This window comes from Myodes glareolus, chromosome 9, assembly GCF_982192425.1.
Source record: "Myodes glareolus chromosome 9, mMyoGla1.1, whole genome shotgun sequence".
Classification (NCBI taxonomy): Eukaryota; Metazoa; Chordata; class Mammalia; order Rodentia; family Cricetidae; genus Myodes; species Myodes glareolus.
This window is the reverse complement of record NC_142034.1, coordinates 47,231,889-47,249,547: the sequence shown is the minus strand read 5'-3', so window position 1 is coordinate 47,249,547 and position 17,659 is coordinate 47,231,889. Positions and strand designations below refer to the sequence as shown.

At 45.5% G+C, this 17,659-nt stretch overlaps 1 protein-coding gene across 1 annotated transcript in view; it reads right to left on the bottom strand.

Annotated features, from left to right (window-relative positions):
• Vps53 (VPS53 subunit of GARP complex) overlaps positions 1–17,659 on the bottom strand; it is a 136,432-nt gene that overhangs the window by 39,223 nt on the left and 79,550 nt on the right. Inside the window, exons 12-13 of the mRNA XM_085695344.2 lie at positions 15,908–16,009; positions 8,915–9,009 (exon numbers count right to left, since the gene is read on the bottom strand). Of these exons, the coding sequence (XP_085551470.1) occupies positions 8,915–9,009; positions 15,908–16,009 (197 nt within the window). The remainder of the gene's footprint in view (positions 1–8,914; positions 9,010–15,907; positions 16,010–17,659) is intronic.

Sequence of the window (17,659 nt, the reverse complement as noted above, 5' to 3'; positions counted from 1 at the left end):
TGAGAAACTTAGTATTTATCAGGCTGTTTCATAGAACTTATTTTTTTAATATAATGTTCTTTTCTCTCATACTTTACACGATTATTGATATAAAGGCTAATAATTCATATGTTTATTATACAGAGAGAAACCTTGATAATCTCATAAATTCTAATACATTTAGTGAGTTTGTAAACCTAAATGTGTAAAAGGACAAATGCCTGGATAAAGAGTTGCTATTTAAAGACCAAATGCCTTCCTTAAGAAGAACAGTTTTTTTCTTATAACTTCCAGAATCAGAGATGCAAAAATATCTTGGAATAAGAGTGGCTGGGAACAGCTCTAGGCCTGGTCATGGTGGTGGTGGTGGCTGTGATCTGTCTCCACTTTCCCAATCACCCTGAGTCACCAGGAGCTGGAATCTAGCAGGGCCATAACCACCGTCCTCTGCACAGCTGTGCAGTGTGGACAATGGGAGGCCCCATTCTTGACATGCAGCACCTTGTTAATTTGCTGGCTAAAGCTATAAGAATCCAGCTGTGTTTTAAAACTATATTTATATAATAAGAAGAAAAAGGCAAGAACCACACACAGCATTGATTAGCAGGGATAGGAAACAATTGACATTTACTCCAATGCTTTTGTTAGTCGAAGTTTATGACATCCAGATGTGGCTGCTTCACCCAGGCTAGGTCTCTGCCTATGGAAAGAAGGGCCTCTTTTGTTGACCTTGGGAATTGTCCTGGCCACAACCCCACTCTGTACAAACTCTTCTTGCCCTACTTTCCCATGGATCTTCACAACTCTCCTGCAGGGCAGGCCTCTGTGCCAGCCAGGTGCCTAGGCCAGTCACTCTGTGGCTCCTTTGCTCGGCCTTTACCTGTCGCCTCCAGGTCAAAGCACCTTCCTCTTGATTCTCAGAGGAATCCCAGGCTTCATTGCACAACTCACACTAATACCTGCCCCCTCAACTGGAACTGTCATCACTAGCCACTCACTGCTACATGCTTTGTTTTTGGTTTGTCCATCTAATTTGAGATGGGGTCTACTCTATAGCCCAGGCTGTCTTTGAACTTATGACTTTCTTTTTGTATTAGCCTCCTGAGTGTTGGATTATAGTGTGTTCTATACAACTGGATCTTACTATCTTTTTTTTACAGATAGAGTTGAAACTTGTGAACATCTTGCCTCAGTCTCCCCAGGGCTGGAATGACACGTATGCGGCACTGCACCTGGTGTTGGCCCTTGAGTTAACACTTTATCATGGTGTGTGACGTGCCAAGCTTTGCCTGCTCTGGTGCACAGTGCTGGGGACAGTACTCCAGGCACCTGGTGTAGAGACAGCTACTGTTTTATAGCAGGAAGACCTCATCCTGTGTCCACTACGGGGTTTCCCTTTGGGGGTGTATTTGCTCATGCTCCCTCAGCCTTCTGTGCAGGCTGGTGTGTCAGGCTAACCTTCATGTCGGTACCCAATGCATGCTTAGTTGATCATCCTCCACTTTTGTTCCTAGGGATGGGAATAAAGTGGGAAAGAAGCAATGACGGACAGGGGCTGGGGCAGTGGAGGAGGAGGTAAAATGTAGGCAAAGAATGCCCCAGAGTCTGCTGAGGAGTCTAATCTGCACACAGACGCCGCCAACTGCGGCAGGTGGGCTCTGCAGTGATGTACTGTAACTGCTTACCGTCCCTTGGCACCATAACTATCCACACCCACTTCCTATTTCAGAGTCCACCTGATAAGTAAGATCACAGTTGATTACGATCATACAGCATGGAGAAAATGTTCACAAAAAACCCTCTAAAGATCTACCAAGTTACTTTTGACATTGTTCTCCATGGCAGATGAGAAAGGAGCCTGGTGAGGACGCTTCCCTGTGCTCTCTCCTACATCTTTGGCATCACGTGCATCCATGCCATACAAGACATAAAGGCACGAGATAATGAGCCTTGCGGAGGAGTAGAAGGTGCCCCAGCGGGAACCTGTGGGGCACTGCTCATGAAGGGCTGAACCAGCCTAACCAAATACTAACCACACACTCACTGTGTGCAAGGCTTGAGGGCTGTACGAGTAAGATACAAGTAAATTTAACTTCAAAAAGGTTATCACTGCTTCCAGACATTTTGGCAAGATCTTCGTGCAGAATTAATGGAGAAACGGATTTGTTGCACAATGATTTATACACTGGAACCACAAGGGAATCTTTTTAAACCCCAAAGTAAGTACAATCAAGTAAGAGTTTTACAAATGATCAAGTTCTGATCAGAAGGCTGTGGAGAGCTGATAATCCCTGAATGCTTAGAATATTCACATTTCAAGATAGTGAGAAAATGCTGGCAGAGCAGGCTGCAGAGAAAGTCTGCTGCAGAGAAAGACTGCAGCAGGTTCGGGGAGAGAACAAGAGCAGGCAGTCAGAGGTGAGACGTAGAACCAGGGGGACTGGGAGGTCATTCTTATGAGATTCTTTCCAGAAGCCATAAACAAAGGAGTACAGACAACGCGTGAGGGAGAAGACATGAAGGAGAGAAAGAACTTGGCTGAGGGTGGAGACGCAAAGAAAAAAAGTCTAACCTTGAGTGTGGCAGCAACATTCCTCTTAATTCTCACCGCAATCCCTTCAGAGCCTTATCTTTTTTTGAGATTTTATTCATTTTATGTGAATGAGTGCCTGCATGTATGTCTGTGCAGCATGTGCATGCAGTACCTGGAAAGGCCAGAAGAGGGTGCTGGACCCCCTGGGATTATCATTATAGATGTTGGAAGCCCCCATGTGAGTGTAACCAATACATAACTGCTGAGCCAACTCTCCAGCTCTCGTATCTTTAATGTTGCACAACACACTTTTTGTCCTCTTTTCTTTTTGGTCTTTTTCTCCTTTTAGCTTATAAAATGTGTTATAAATACAATCTCATTTATTCCTCCCAAAAGCTTTAAATCAGAGATGTTATTATCATTGTTTTTTTTTAAATATTTCTTATGGTTTATTTAACTTTATTTTATGTGCATTGGTATGAAGGTGTCAGAACCTCTGGAACTGGATCTTCAGACAGTTGTGAGCTGCCATGTGGGTGCTGGGAATTGAACCCAGGTCCTCTGGAAGAGCAGTCAGTGCTCTTAACCACTGAGCCATCTCTCCAGCCCCTATTATCATTGTTTTAAAGGTGAAGAAACCAAGGTTAGTGCCTTTGTCAAAGGTCATAGATTTATTGGCGCTGACTTGACTCCTGGTGTTCCTCTACCCCACGTTTTAACCTCTGGTCCCTAGAGCACTAAACAGGTACATGCCATACTGCTATTCCTGACTCCCTAGCTGAGAGAAGCATCAGGGATATGTGGTTTCTTCCTGTCTCTTCTCTGCAGCTTGAGCTTTGTCCCCAAGAACTGGGTGAGCATTTGCTGGTTTCACATGACACACTGTTGGAAGTTCTGCAGATTAAGTTAAAAACGCATGAGGAGTAAAGCGTATTGCAGGGTGGCATCAGTGTGGGTAGGATTAAGCCAGTGGAGGAGAAACAATCATTCATGGCAGATTGGGCTTAGCATGGTACTGCTGATGGATCTGCAGTGAGCACCAGAAATAGGAAGTCAGACTGGAAAGCAACGTAGCAATAACACTAGGGGAGACGGACCAGGAGCCCCACAGATTCAGCACGTGTGCTCTCACGGCTGCACCCACTAACACTCACCCTTTCACTTCTTTTGGCCTGGGGCTATGGATTTGGCTCTGGGATGAGCAGTGGGATTGGAAGGAAACTGAGAAATGGGCTATATATGAAGAAATGGACAACGCTAGTAAATGTAGCAAGGATGTCAGGAGCCAAGCAAACTTTTACTATTGTGTTATTGAAAGGCAGTTATCAGCATGGGAGCTACTGTGCTGTTAGGTTAGAATGGAGCTGTTGGCATGAACACACAAGCTTTAGTGTACAGCAGTGTGTGGATGCATAATGTTCATACAGACACACGTTTCCTAGTTGTCTCAGATGAGAGCCTGCAAGCAATGGCACCCAGCAGCATTCAGCTCAGTCACACTAGAACTTGGTGTCTGCAGTAGCTCCACACAGAGGAAATGGGGAGCCTGGTTGCAAGCATAACCCTAGGGCTGGACTTGGAACACAAGATAAGCCTGGTGCATTTTACTGTGCCAGAAGAAAGGGGCATACTCAGGAAATGATAGTGGTGCATAAGAAGATGAACGGCCAGCTCAAGAGGCTCACACTGGTCTTACTACAGGTAACCTGAGCATTAAAATAACAAATCCCACAGAGAAAAAGGGCAACAGTGGGAAAACTGGCAGGAGCCAAGGAAGGCCTGGAGACTGGTAATAGTACTGGACCGACTTTCAACTTCCAGACTTTGTTGTTTAGGTTTTGAGACAGGACTTTGCCATGTAGCCCAGGCTGCCTGGAACTTATGATCCTCCTGTCTCAGTACCGAGTGATGAATCATAAGAACCTGCCATCACACACATCACATGCCAGTTTTGATAACTTTGCTATGGTTATGTAAGACATTAATATTAAAGAGAGTGTAGGGTATGAAATATGGGAAATCTACATAATCTTTCTAAAGGTATAATTAATTCTAATATGAATAAAAATGGGTGGGAGATAATCCATTGAATAAAATCAGAATTTGTGAGCTATGTTTATATATCCTCTCTCTCTCTCTCTCACACACACACACACACATACACATACACACACACACACATACACACATATACACAGACATAAAATTTATGACATATATAAAATTTGTATATATATAAAATCAGGATAAAAGCGTTTGCCTGCAGGTGGCATACTCCTTATACTCCTTTTATCCCAGCACTCAGAATACAAGATGCAGACAGATCTTTAAGTCTGAGGCCAGGGAGGCCCTGCCTCAGGGAAGAAAAGGAAGAAGTAAAAAATTTTTATTTAAAGTAAAGTAAAATGCCAACTGAGAGGTGAAGGCACACTCCTTTAATCCCAGCACTCAGGAAGCAGAGGCAGGTGGGGCTCTGTGAATTCAAGGCTAGTCTCATCCACAGAGCAAATCCCAGGACAGCTAAGGCTGAACAGAGAAAACCTGTCTCAAAAAAAAACAAAAAAACAAAAACAAAAAAAGGAGAATACTGACAAATTTAGAAGAAATAAGTTGAAATTATCACTATTTGAAACCATTCTAGTAATAAAAGACTCAGGCAGGAGTTATTAATGAGCAGTTAGATCAGTTAAGGGAAAAATATGAAGGGTCCACTGATAGTTTTAATGTTGCTTTTGTTTTTCTTTTGAGGCAGGGTCTTACCACATGGCCCAGGCGACTTGGAGCCCACAGAGACCCACCTTCTTCTGCCTCCCTGGCTCTGGAGCTGAGTGCATGCGCTGTTTCTCTCAGCCCACTTATCACTTAACATTTTGCATAAATAAGTAAGCCTGGAGAATAACATCAATACCAAGTACTAAAACAAGTAACAAGCTATGGGGCAAGTGGACATGACGAGCCCTTTCTCCAAATGGTGAACAACATAGCAGCTTTCTGCACACAGTGACAGCAAGACATCCAAACACAGGAAACTAGACTCCAATGAGTTACCAACCTATATATTTTGAAAACCTCAAGGTCTCAAAAGACCTATGCATGCTGGGGGGCGTTTGATCACACTGTGGAGATGTGTCACTGTTTTACCTCACCTGCCTACGCACCTTCTGATTGGTTAATCATGAGCTGAATGGCCAATAATAGCTAGGCAGGAAAGGACAGGTGGGACTTTCAGGCAGAGATAGAACTCTGAGAAGAAAAGAGGCAGGATTTGCCAGCAAGACACTGAGGAAGTAGGATGTACTACTATACTGAGGTAAATGAGCCATGTGGCAGATCCTCTAACAAAGGAAAAAATGTTTTCCTAAAGTCCTTTGAAATCATACTCCAAATTATCATGTATGTATAGCTTTTTGTAAGAAGTCTATCTATGGCTTACCATTTGTCTGTTTACTTACTTATGATAATGGGAATTGAACCAGAACCTTATACATGTTGAAAGTACTCCCCCACTGAGCTATAAACACAGCCTCTTTTTACATTGTATTTTTGAGGCAAGGCCTCACTAAGTTGTCCTGGCCGGATGTGAACTCATTCTGTAGCCTAGACAGGCCTTGAATTTGCTATCTCCCTGCCCTCTGAGTAGTTGAGATTATAGGCCCGTGTCTCCAGGATTCTTGAAAAGATCTATGGCTTGTCAAAGTTTAATAACCACGACAGGCATCTTGTCTGACTCTGCTCTGACAGGAGAGGAGATGAAGTTCTTCACTCTCTTCTGCTTCAAGGCACTGCTCTGTGTTACTGTGTAACTGCAGTCAGACTCTGCAGCCCTACCCCGGGGGCTGCTGCTCCCCTAGGGCCTGAAAGCATCCTATGAGGAACTATGCCAGCCGAGCAGCCAGTGCTGGGCCTTTCAGAGACCGAGAGGCCCTGAGGAAGTAGGCTGGCTCTTTGCCAAAGCACCATGAGCAATGCTCAGATTTGACAAATCAAGTCCATGCAAAAAGTAGACAACAGAACTGTAAGAGAGAAAAGTGATTCTTTAGACCAGCAAGGTCTGGGCCGATAGCTTTCAGTTTTCTTTGAAAAAAGAATTATAGACATATGGGTTGACGGCTAAGGAGACAGCTCAGTTGATGAAATGCTTATCATACAAGCATGAGGACCTGAGCTTGAGCCCTAGAATCTATATTTAAAAAAAAATCCAGGTGTGGTAGCATACATGTATAATCCCAGCACTGGAGGGGCAGAGGCAAGAGGACCCTTAGGGTCACTGCCAAGCCAACTTGCTTACGTCCCAGGTCAGTGTGAGAGACCTTGCCTCAAAAACTGAGGTGACATCTCCTGAGAAATGACACCAACACACAGACACACACACACACACAGTAGCAATAGTAACTAGTACCCTCTGTGAACCTATAGGGCACAGCCCAATGGCAGGGATGGAAGCCAAGTCTCTCAAAGCAGCTTTGTTTCCTGGTGTGGAGTGACTTATTTTTATTAACAGGGAAGGTCTTTCACCAAGTGTATATTCCGGATAGAAAAAAGGTAAGGGGTTTGACTGGTGCCTGCAAGATCAAGTATGTGGATATGGTGTGCCCCTGTAATGATCCACTCAACATTCTTCTATTCTTACTGCTCACCCCGAAACAGGCCTGGAGACAGGAGTTGTTCACCCAGGACAGAGCATTAGAAAGGAAAAAGAAAGATAAAAGAGAATAAAGGCAAATGGGTCTAAGTGTTTCCCAGAGAAGAATCACAAGGCTTTCTCTCAGTTGTAGCCAGTTTCTCCTGTCTGAGCTGCAGTCTGTCTCCCTTGGAGACCTTGTACCCTGTCTAGCCTGTGTCCTCGAAACCTTCCCTATGCCAGAAACCCAACTTTTCCAAACTCTGCTGTGAAGTGACTCCAACAGTGATTCTGGCCATGTCTAAAGATCTGGGAAGGAGGTGGGGCCTCCCTCCTTTGTGACTAGCTTTCTGTGAACAAGGGACCATCAACATCCACTTCTGGCTGTGAGAAAACTGGGTGGGGAGGGGCATGGTTTGAGAAAATGTATAGCGTCTGTAAGTCTGTGAAAAAGCATGTGTGTTACAAGGATAATTCCAAGTCTATAACTGATACAAACAAATGGGGAAGAAGAAAGAACTTTCCTAAAGCAGAATTCCAATTAGAAAGTGGAGAAGAAATGATGGAAACAGAAAGTCAACCTTAGGCAGTGAGAACCACAGGCAAGAACCATCAAACCCTGTTAAAATAGATAACAGAATGGCAAGAAAGAGGATGATCCCACCACCTCAAACCATTCCCTGCAAGATACTTAAAGAAAAAAAAAAACTGTAACCTGACAGTGGAGAAGGTTGGCAGGCTTCACCTTAGCCAACAGAGTCAACACCAGCAGCTGACCGGCACCGAGAAGGATACAGCAGCACTGATTTTGTTGTTTGGGAACATGGTCACATCACAGCTCAGGCTGACTCTGAACCTGAAACTGTCCTACCTCCACCACCTAAGTGACGGACTATGTGTGTGCTATTACGCTAGCTCATAACATGGGTTTCAGAAAGACATTAATCGATAGGGTGTGTGTATTTCCAGTAGTCAGAGAGCTGAGGTGGGGGGATTGCTTGCTTGATCCCAGGAGTTTGAGAGCAGCCTGGGCAACATAGAAACTGCTTCAAAAGAGGACATGTGGGGGGCAACATCAGGCAAATGGAAATTGGTGGCATCTCATAAAGCATCTGAAACATCTGATCAACCCTTTAGGTCAGAAAGACTAAGAAACAATAAGGAAGCAGGATTAAAGGAGACCCCAGAGAGCACAGCTGATTGTGCAATTATTAGGCCCTGAACCAGAAAAGGGATCAATCTTACTTTCTGATTTTGATAATTATGTTTACATTATGATGTCCATGGACTTGGGGAAGGCTAATGGAGAATTTTTGTGTTGTTTTAAAGCTTTTTTGACAGTCAAAATTACCTCACAATGAAAAGCCAAATTATAATTGAAAGTATATATTTCAGGGACTAGGCTTTCTTACAATGTCTGGGTGCCTGACACCCAGCGCTCAAAGCTTAGTACCCACATGGGGGTGGGGTGGGAGGTATTCAGATCCACATGGAGGCTTACACAGCAAGCTCAGGCAGCTTAGACTGGTAAGGAAAATATGCCTGCATAGTGGCGCACACCTTTAGTCTCAGCAGTTGGGAGGCAGAGGAAGGCGGATCTCTATGAGTTAGTCAATGCTACAGATCTTGTCTCAAAGGAACAAGTTATAGGCAAAATAAACAGTTACAAGCAGAAGATACAATATCCTTAATGAGCTCTGGACCGAGCTGTCCTTGTGTAGGACCCAACAGATCAGAGGCTAGAAACACAGACAGAAAACAGCAGAATGCTTGCCACTCACTTGTCCTGGGACTCAATGTACACGTAGAGATGAGGCTCAAAACACTTGGAAACGATGCCATGAAATGGATTGTCTGGGGCTTTTGGCTTCTTTGGCTGGAAAGAGAGGAGGGAAAAACATGAGTGAACATGAACCCTATGCTTGAGCAACCTCTGCAAGATTTTAAGCAATTTCAAAGAAAACATCAGAGTTCACTGCTAGCTCATAGGAGCAGTGGACATAGGGCCGCATCATGCCATGACCATCCAGTGAACCACCACAGCCCTTGTCCAGATCTCTGACTTGCTGTGTGTGCCGGAAGGTTTACTGCTACTCTGATATTACACGCATCTTTGATCTGGAAGCTCATCATCATGGTGTTTTCAAATATTAAGTCCAGGCTGAATTTAAAGAACACTTTGTATTGGTAGTCTCTGCTTGTTGCTATTCATCTTCATACTAGACACCTTCTCATCTTTCCTTCACGGTGGTCTTCCTGCTACTACTACGCAGCCCAGGAAAGTGAGGTGCCGAGCTCCTCTACCAGCAATCCCAAGGCACGTGGTCAGTCCGGCTTCTCCTGCAGAGCTCCCCAGACTTTGGACTTCCATTAACAAATAATGTAAGAGAAGAGAGGAGCAGGAGGCCAAGAGGGGGTTGCCACCTTGTTCTCTACCTTCCGGCCTCACCATTTACAGTGCTTTGGCTTGGGGGTGTCTTGTCTAGGAAAGCAAGGCTGGCAAACTATGGCGGGGACACTGATACTTGAAAACCATTGGCGAACAGGTTACTAGGCAGTAGTTGATTAAAAACTATATTTTCTTCCCGATTCATTTCCAAGTACCTAAAAGATAAGAATCTCCCTCCTACTTTCTACTCCTTAAAAAAAGTGTTCCTCTGTCTACTGCCAAACGTCAGCAAAAGGACTCTGAGGAGAAGATGTGAAGTTCAAATTTAACATAAGTCATGCCTGCAACATCCTTGCTGATCAGAACTCTTAGGTCCTTTCCTCCTTCTTTCTGCAAAGATCAAACCCAAGGTGCTGCACCCCAGCAAGCGCTCTACCGCCACACTCCATTAACTAGCTTAATGAGGGACGAGCGCTGGACAGCAGCCTGAGCAGGGCACTGTGCTGTACTCCTGCTGCCTCAGCACTCCTGAGCTCCAGGAGCTGAAGTCTCAGGCCAGCCTGGGCTACATAACTAGATACCATTCCAGAAAAAAGGGGGGGGGGGCTAGAGATATGACTCCATTGGTATATTTAAAAAACAGAACAGAGCCGGGTGCTGGTGGCGCACGCCTTTAATCCCAGCACTTGGGAGGCAAAGGCAAGAGGATCTCTGAGTTCAAGGCCAGCCTGGTCAACAAGAGCTAATTCCAGAACAGGCTCCAAAGCTACAGAGAAACCCTGTCTCGAAAAAACAAAGACTAAAACAAAAACAAAATAGACAAAACAGAAGACCTATACAGAGGAGCTCTACACACACACACACACACACACACACACACACACACACACAGTGCATAATATACACATCACACTAAATTCAAAGATAGGCATATGCTTGTGAAACTGATACTGCCATCAAAGCTCCTCCTTCCATGAATATGATGATGATGATTAGTGGTAAGGATATTTTATGTAAGCCTACCCTCTTAGACTGCTTCTATTTTAATGAACACTAAAAAAGGCTAGGTGTGGTGGCTCCTACCTGTCTCACACCTGTAGTTCTAGCTACATGGGAGACAGAGGCAAGAGAATAGTTTGAGCTCACAACTTGAGAACAACCCTGGCAACAGTGAGATTCTGTCTCAAAAAAACAAACAAACAAACAAGAAACAAAAAACAAACAAAACAAAAAAACAAAGGAGGGGGGCCAGTGAGTGGGCTCAGCAGACAGGACACTTAGCACCAAGCCTGACAACTTAAATGTGATCCCCAGAACCCACACAGTGGAAGAAGAGAACCAACTATTATAAGCTGTCCTCTGACCTCCAGACAAGCATCAAGGTATGTGCTCACTTCCCTCCACTCTATTTATTTTATATTTGTTTTATTTATTAAAACAGAATAAAAATATTAAGACTAAAATAACTGCCAAATACTGGGAAAGCTACCATCCAATGATATACAAATACACATCTACCTTCTTTTTAGCATCTGGTTCCTTGCAAACCACTGTAATGGGTTAAAATTGTCTTTTAGCTGATGTAGTGGCTTTAATCCCAGGCGAATCTCTGTGAGTTCAAGGTTATCCTGGTCTACAGAGCAAGCTCTCAGCCAGTCAGGGCTACACAGAGAGTGTCTGTCTCCAATAAAAAAACAAAACAAAACAAAAAACAAAAACAAAAAAAATCTCCAAACATTTAAAAATGAGTAATTTTCTACAAAAATTAAATGTTGTTGGGTGTGATGGCTCAGGCCTTTAATCCCAGCATTTGGGAGGCAGATGCAGGGGGATCTCTATTGAGTTCTGGGCTAGCCAAGGCTACAGAAAGAAAAAAAGAAAAAAGTCAACTTTACATGCATCCTATAATTTCACCTTTCTTTCACCTTCCATGAGTTTCATGTTTTAAAATTTGAGGTCAGATTTTTAGAAACTGCCCTTCTGGTTTTGTTCTCTAAGACAGTCTCACCCTGCTTTCCAGAAGTCCTCTACCTCCTAAGTACTGAAATTACAGGACATGCCACCACACCTGCTCAAAATTCTGGCCCTTCTTTAGACAAACTCACACACACGCGTGGGTGCCTGTGTATCTTGTCACCTGGAAACTACTGCCAAGGCTGGGCCCTGGGCGGGATGAAGAGAGGACCTCAGAGAAAGCACCAGGCTTTATCCAGTCCATAGCTGCTCCCCTCAGAGCACGGGTGCCAGGCGCTGCTCTCGGCTTCCACTAGTTTAACACAGATGACCCGCCATCCACGCCATGAAGAATGAAGGCTGTGGGAATTCTCACCACTTTGGTCTATGCATGTTCACCTGCGTGTGTGTGGGGGGTGTATTCACCTGTGAGGGGGGACATGTTCACCTGCGGGGGGGGGGGGGGGTGTTCACCTGCGTGTGGGGGTGTATTCACATGTGGGGGAGCATGTTCACCTGTATGTGGGGGCGTGATCACCTGCATGTGGGGGTGTGTTCACCTGCATGTGGGAGTATGTTCACCTGCGTGAAGGGGCGTGTTCACCAGAGTGTGGGGGCACATTCACCTGTGGGGGGGCCGTGTTCACCTGCATGTGGGGGGGCGTATTCACCTGTGGAGGGGTGTGTTCACTTGCATGTGGAGGTGTATTCACCTGTGTGGGGGCATGTTCACCTGCATGTGGGGGTGTGTTCACCTGTGTGTGGGAGTGTGTTCACCTGCGTGTGGGGGCATATTCACCTGTGGGGGGGCATGTTCACCTGGGGGGGGGCGTGTTCACCTGCGTGTGAGGAGTGTGTTCACCTGTGAGGGGGCATGTTCACCTGTGTGTGGGGAGGCATGTTCACCTGTGGGGGGGGCGTGTTCACCAGTGGGGGAGCGTGTTCACCTGTGTGTGGGGGTAGCAGAGCTTGATTTTGGATGTCTTCCTCTATTGCTCTCCACCTTACTTTCTTTCTGAGAGAGTCACCTCTCACTGAACCTTGAGTTTGTCATTTCATCTAGACTGGGTGGCCAGCAAGGTCTCTGGCTCCACTGTCTTTGCTTCCCCAGTGCTGAAGTTAAAGGTGTGTACACCACGTCTCACTTTTATATGGGTGTTGGGGATCTGAACTCAGGTCTTTGTTATTGTATAAGAATTTTACCTGCTGGGCCATCTCTCCAGACCCTATTCTATCTGTTTTCTTAATATATTCTTTTTGATAAGGTGATTTATTAATAATACAGAAAAATGTGATTCAATTTGTCTTTGTAGGACTAGATACCCTGGCTGTAGATTGGGAAATCATGGCTATTGTCGCCAGGTATCTGTTCAGTGAGTAGTTCCTGTTGATGCATTTTTATCAGGAGCTGAAGCAAGATGGAGATAACAGGAGGGACTGCCCAGGTTTCTTTCTTTTACTTCTTGTTCACAGGGATGCCCATGCCCACAGCTCCTCTATGGATGTGCTCATGTGTAGTGAGTAGGTGCTGGAATTCAGCTCACACTGGTGTCTCCCTTTGCACCAGGCAGCTCCCCAAAGAGCTGCTCTGTAGCTTAAAGAACACACTAAGTCATTTAGCAGTAGCATTCAGGCTGGACTGCTGAGTGTGTGAATTCTGTCCAAACGCTGCAGATGTTTAAGCTATTTCCTCTCGAGTTTGATGGAATAATAAAAGGTTACTGTTGTCACAGTAAGGAGGTCTGCAGCTGGCCCCATTTCCTTTTATTACTATCCAATGTAAACAGATTAAATCTAACTGCTCGGATCACCAGAAGGGTACATTTTTAAACCAGAAACTCCTGATTTCTTCTCTCTCCTCCTGTGCCCTCAGTCCCTTGTTTTTTTAATCGCTGGGAATATCTTGGCAACTAAGCACTCATGTCTTCCTCAAGAAGTGAAGGCTGCTTTTCAAGTTCACACTCCCTTCCCAGCAGCTAGGCACAAACTGCGGCAGCAGGGAGCAAGGGATGACCTTGACCTTGGAGGCCAACTGCCTACTGGCTGTAGCAAGGAGATGGTTAGAGTAACCCAGGGCAACAGGTAGGGGCTCCCCACCCCACTTGGGCTTCTTCTCTGCACTCCAAGAGAGCATACTCTTCTGGTACACAAGACCCCAGGAGACAACTGGCTGCTGTGAGGAAGATCTGAGACTCCATCTAGTCAGTCAGAGCTGAGAGTGACACGTGGGGGCACATTAGTCACTGTGTGAGTGCTACTACTACAAAAGAACAGCCTTGACCTATGGGGACATCATCTAAATCAGGGATTTTTTTTTATTAGGTTTTCTTTTTATTTAAACACACATAAAACTTCAAGTTTAAAATAAGCCTGGTCTGGAAAGTCCATGTACAAAGTGACTCAGAATGTTGCTGCTCTGGCTAAAGGGACCTTGGACCTTTTCTCTCCTAACTCCCCATGTCTGATGGGCCATCAAAGAATACAGCATCATGATGCAGACAGCAGGGAACTCAGAACCTAAACCTATCTGAGACCACATGATTCTGAGTAGCAGATACAGGTCCAGCATTTTCCTCACCACAAAGCTCTGTTTTACACCTGCCTGTCCAGATCAGTGTTCACTGTCCTTAGATCCAGCAGGTCTTGGTCTTACCACAATCACTTCAAGCTTTCACAAAGAGGAAAAGCTCCAAGACAAAAACAAGATCATATTTTACCTAGCAAGATTGTGCAAAGGTATGAAGGGACTCTGCTAATTCAGTGCAGTGACACTCAGAGGTGACCAGCTACCACAGAGCACCTGAGTGCTCAAACCGCATGCTTCTAATCATGATGAAGGCATGGGGAGACTGCACGGGCCCATACGAGGCATGACTACAAGGCATGATTCTGCTGGGAGGACAGCCCAGTGAGAGGGAATTTACAGAGAGAATGAAGTCCCTCCAGCCCGAGTCCTTGCTCCCACACTGAGAACTGCTCTGGGGTCAGAAGCAGTGTTCCACTTTCTGTACTGCTCAATGATTCAGCGGCTGTAAGTCAGTTACAGCTAGCCTCACTTTCCTGGGACAGCCTCACAGCAACCCTTCAGTTCTGCCCATTTACTTTTACCCATAAACTTAATTTCTATGGCCTCCACTTTTTAATAAGACACAAAGTGTGTGCATGTTGGGGATCAGTGTGGGCTAGGTAAGGAATTCCAGCTTGAATCTGCTAGACATGGCTGCTAGTCCTGCCCCCCCACTTCCAAACTCGCAGCCCGAAGCAGGCTGTTCAGCTTCTCAGAGCTGTGCTTTGATCACCTGTAAAACCAGAGGGAGCCACTGTGAAAGCAAAATGAAAGACAGCATGTAAAGATTCTGAAATTATAAAGTGCCTTAAATGTGAGGTATCTGTGTTATTACAATTATTTAATCAACGGAACAGACACATTTTTATGGCCCTTAGGAATTCTGCTGTCTGACTCCTGTCAGAATTCACACAACCTCGCCACACTAGGAACACAGTTCTAGCAGCAGCACAGTGTGTGGCTGGGGGCTTCCTCAGGCTGGTGTCCCAGCCACCTCCCTCTGGCTGGTGTCTGGAGAGAAACAATGCCACCAAATAATCCTCCAGCAGCCACGTGCAGAAAATTAAAAAGGAGCACTAATCCAGAAAGGAAATGGCTGACTTACTGCTCAACCTCTCTTGACATAAAATAGCAATGAAACAAAAACACCATTCTGCAGGAAGAAGGGAGAGGAAGTTTCAAGCTAGACAGAAAGTGCTGAAGGAAATTAAAGTACTGGTGTGCTCTGAAAAGAACTCTCCAAAGACACTGCTGGTTACCCTGATGTTTCCAAGGCCTCTCCAGTGGTTTCCATGTTGGCTTGCTGTGTGGAGGCCTCTCCCAGCCCATGACACTGCTAACCCCACAGTGTCTCACATCGTCATGGTGTTGGATGAGAGGAAGGAAAGCTTCCTGACAGACCCAGATGCTGAACAAGGAAGAATTGTACTGGGCAGTGCTGCCACGTGGGCTGAGCAGGGTGTGGTGCTCAATGCTAAGGGAAAGTTCTTCTACAACAGATCAGGGGCAGGCAAACTGCTCTCTTATCTGACCAGGCCCTCATGCCAGGTCTTTTGGAAAGCCCACCACCACTGTGATCTCTAAGTGTGGTCTCTAGCAAAAGACCCCATGTGAAGTGAGCCAGCTCGCTTCCAGAAAGGTGCATGAATTGTTACACACTATGACACCAGCAGACCGAGTCGGTCATACACTACGGCACAGCAGACCGAGTCGGTCACACACTATGACACAGCAGACCGAGTCGGTCACACACTACGGCACAGCAGACCGAGTCAGTCACACACTACGGCACAGCAGACCGAGTCGGTCATACACTACGACACAGCAGACCAAATCAGTTACACACTACAACACAAGCAGACTCACTTGCTCTAATTCTCCTTTCTCCAGCGCCAGCTCCTCCATCTCTGGTGTTGTCTCGTCTTCCAGGAAGGGATTGGTAGATGGTGGTGGGGACTCCAGCTTTTTCTATTAAGAAAGAAAAAGGGTTATTTTCTGAGCATGAGCCTTGCCAACGACCTACTTTATTCAACCCTTCTTAACAGCTGGATCATTGGTTCTGTCCTCATAAAAAGAATAGAAGAATAGGGGCCACATTCTCATCTGCATGTCTTCATATTCCTCTTGTACGTTTTTTTTTGTTGTTGTTGTTTTTCTTTTTGAGACAGGGTTTCTCTGTGTAGCCCTAGCTGTCCTGGAACTAGCTCTGTAGACCAGGCTGGCCTCGAACTCACAGAGATTGCCTGCCTCTGCCTCCCGAGTGCTGGGATTAAAGGTGTGTGCCACAACTGCCCAACTTCCTCTTGCATTTTCTAGAACCTGCACTGCCCACCGTACTCCAATTCTTTCTTTTAAAGACAGGTCTGTCTATGTAGCCCTGGCTGTCCTAGAACTCACTATGTAGACCAGGTACCCTACTCCAATTCTTAGCTGGCTAGAACTCTCACTCATCCTGTAGTCTTCACTTGAGAGGTCCCTTCTGGGAAGCCTTCCTCATCTGCCAAGTTTGGGCTACATGTCCCTGCAACATGTATAAGCTTTATGGGTATACATGAAGCTGGGCATAAGTTGCTTGTGCTGTAACCCTAATGTTATAAAGTAGAGACAGGTGGATCACAGGAGCTTGCTGGCTAGTCTGGATGATAGTAACCCTTTCTCAAGGGAATAAGGCTTAGAAAGAATTCCAACATCCTCCTCTGGCCTCCACATGTAAGTACACATACACCTGCAAACTCACAAGGGGAGGGGGAGGAGGACAGGGGGAGGGAAGAGAGAGAGAGAGAGAGAGAGAGAGAGAGAGAGAGAGAGAGAGAGACTGTGATGGCTAGAATCATGTAGGTGCTGGTCTCCATTGTGTCTTTGGTGCCTTTCATGTAATAGGTGCTCAATAAATATGGATGAATCCAAATGCCAGATGGGTTTGAATTCAAGAACTACAGAGCTAACCTCACATGTTCTAGATTAAAGCCAGAAATCCATTCCCAAGGCAAGTCCCATTATAATGATCACAACAGAAAGTTCCTTGAGAACAACTATTCCTCGTCTCTGGAATAAGATAGCTGTTTCAAATACATCAAGGAGGGAGCCACGGGCTCTGGGAAAGCTGGGGGCAGGAGATGTGCGTTTTAGCTCCAACTGTGCCGTGATGGTCAAACCATCTAGCGTCTTTGAGCCCCAGGAGCTGCATCTCCGAGTGAGGCTACAGTCACAAGACTGCTTCAAGGATCAAACATAAACAGTGTGCGAAAGCCAAGCAGAAGCATGAGTGCGGGCTCACCGACGATGCCAACTCCAGTGCAGGTACAGAGCCCACACAAGGCTTGGGAACATCTGAGGATTTCTGAACCAGAGGAGTCTTTTATGCTTAGGGGCTAAGAGTTTCAGCAGAAAGGAAGTCAAACGGCAAGCAGGACAAAAGAAGACAAGAGGCTAAGTGGAAAGGGAACTGTTTTATTTTTTAATACAAAATGTATTTGTGATATTTTAGCATCTACCAGTAGCGCAAGTTTATATAATTCCTAAAACCAGGAGAATGGCCACAGTTGGACGATTGTGTGAATGGCTGCCCACATCATCCAAATGTATTACAACAAAAACCAACCCCGTTGAGGTATCTGC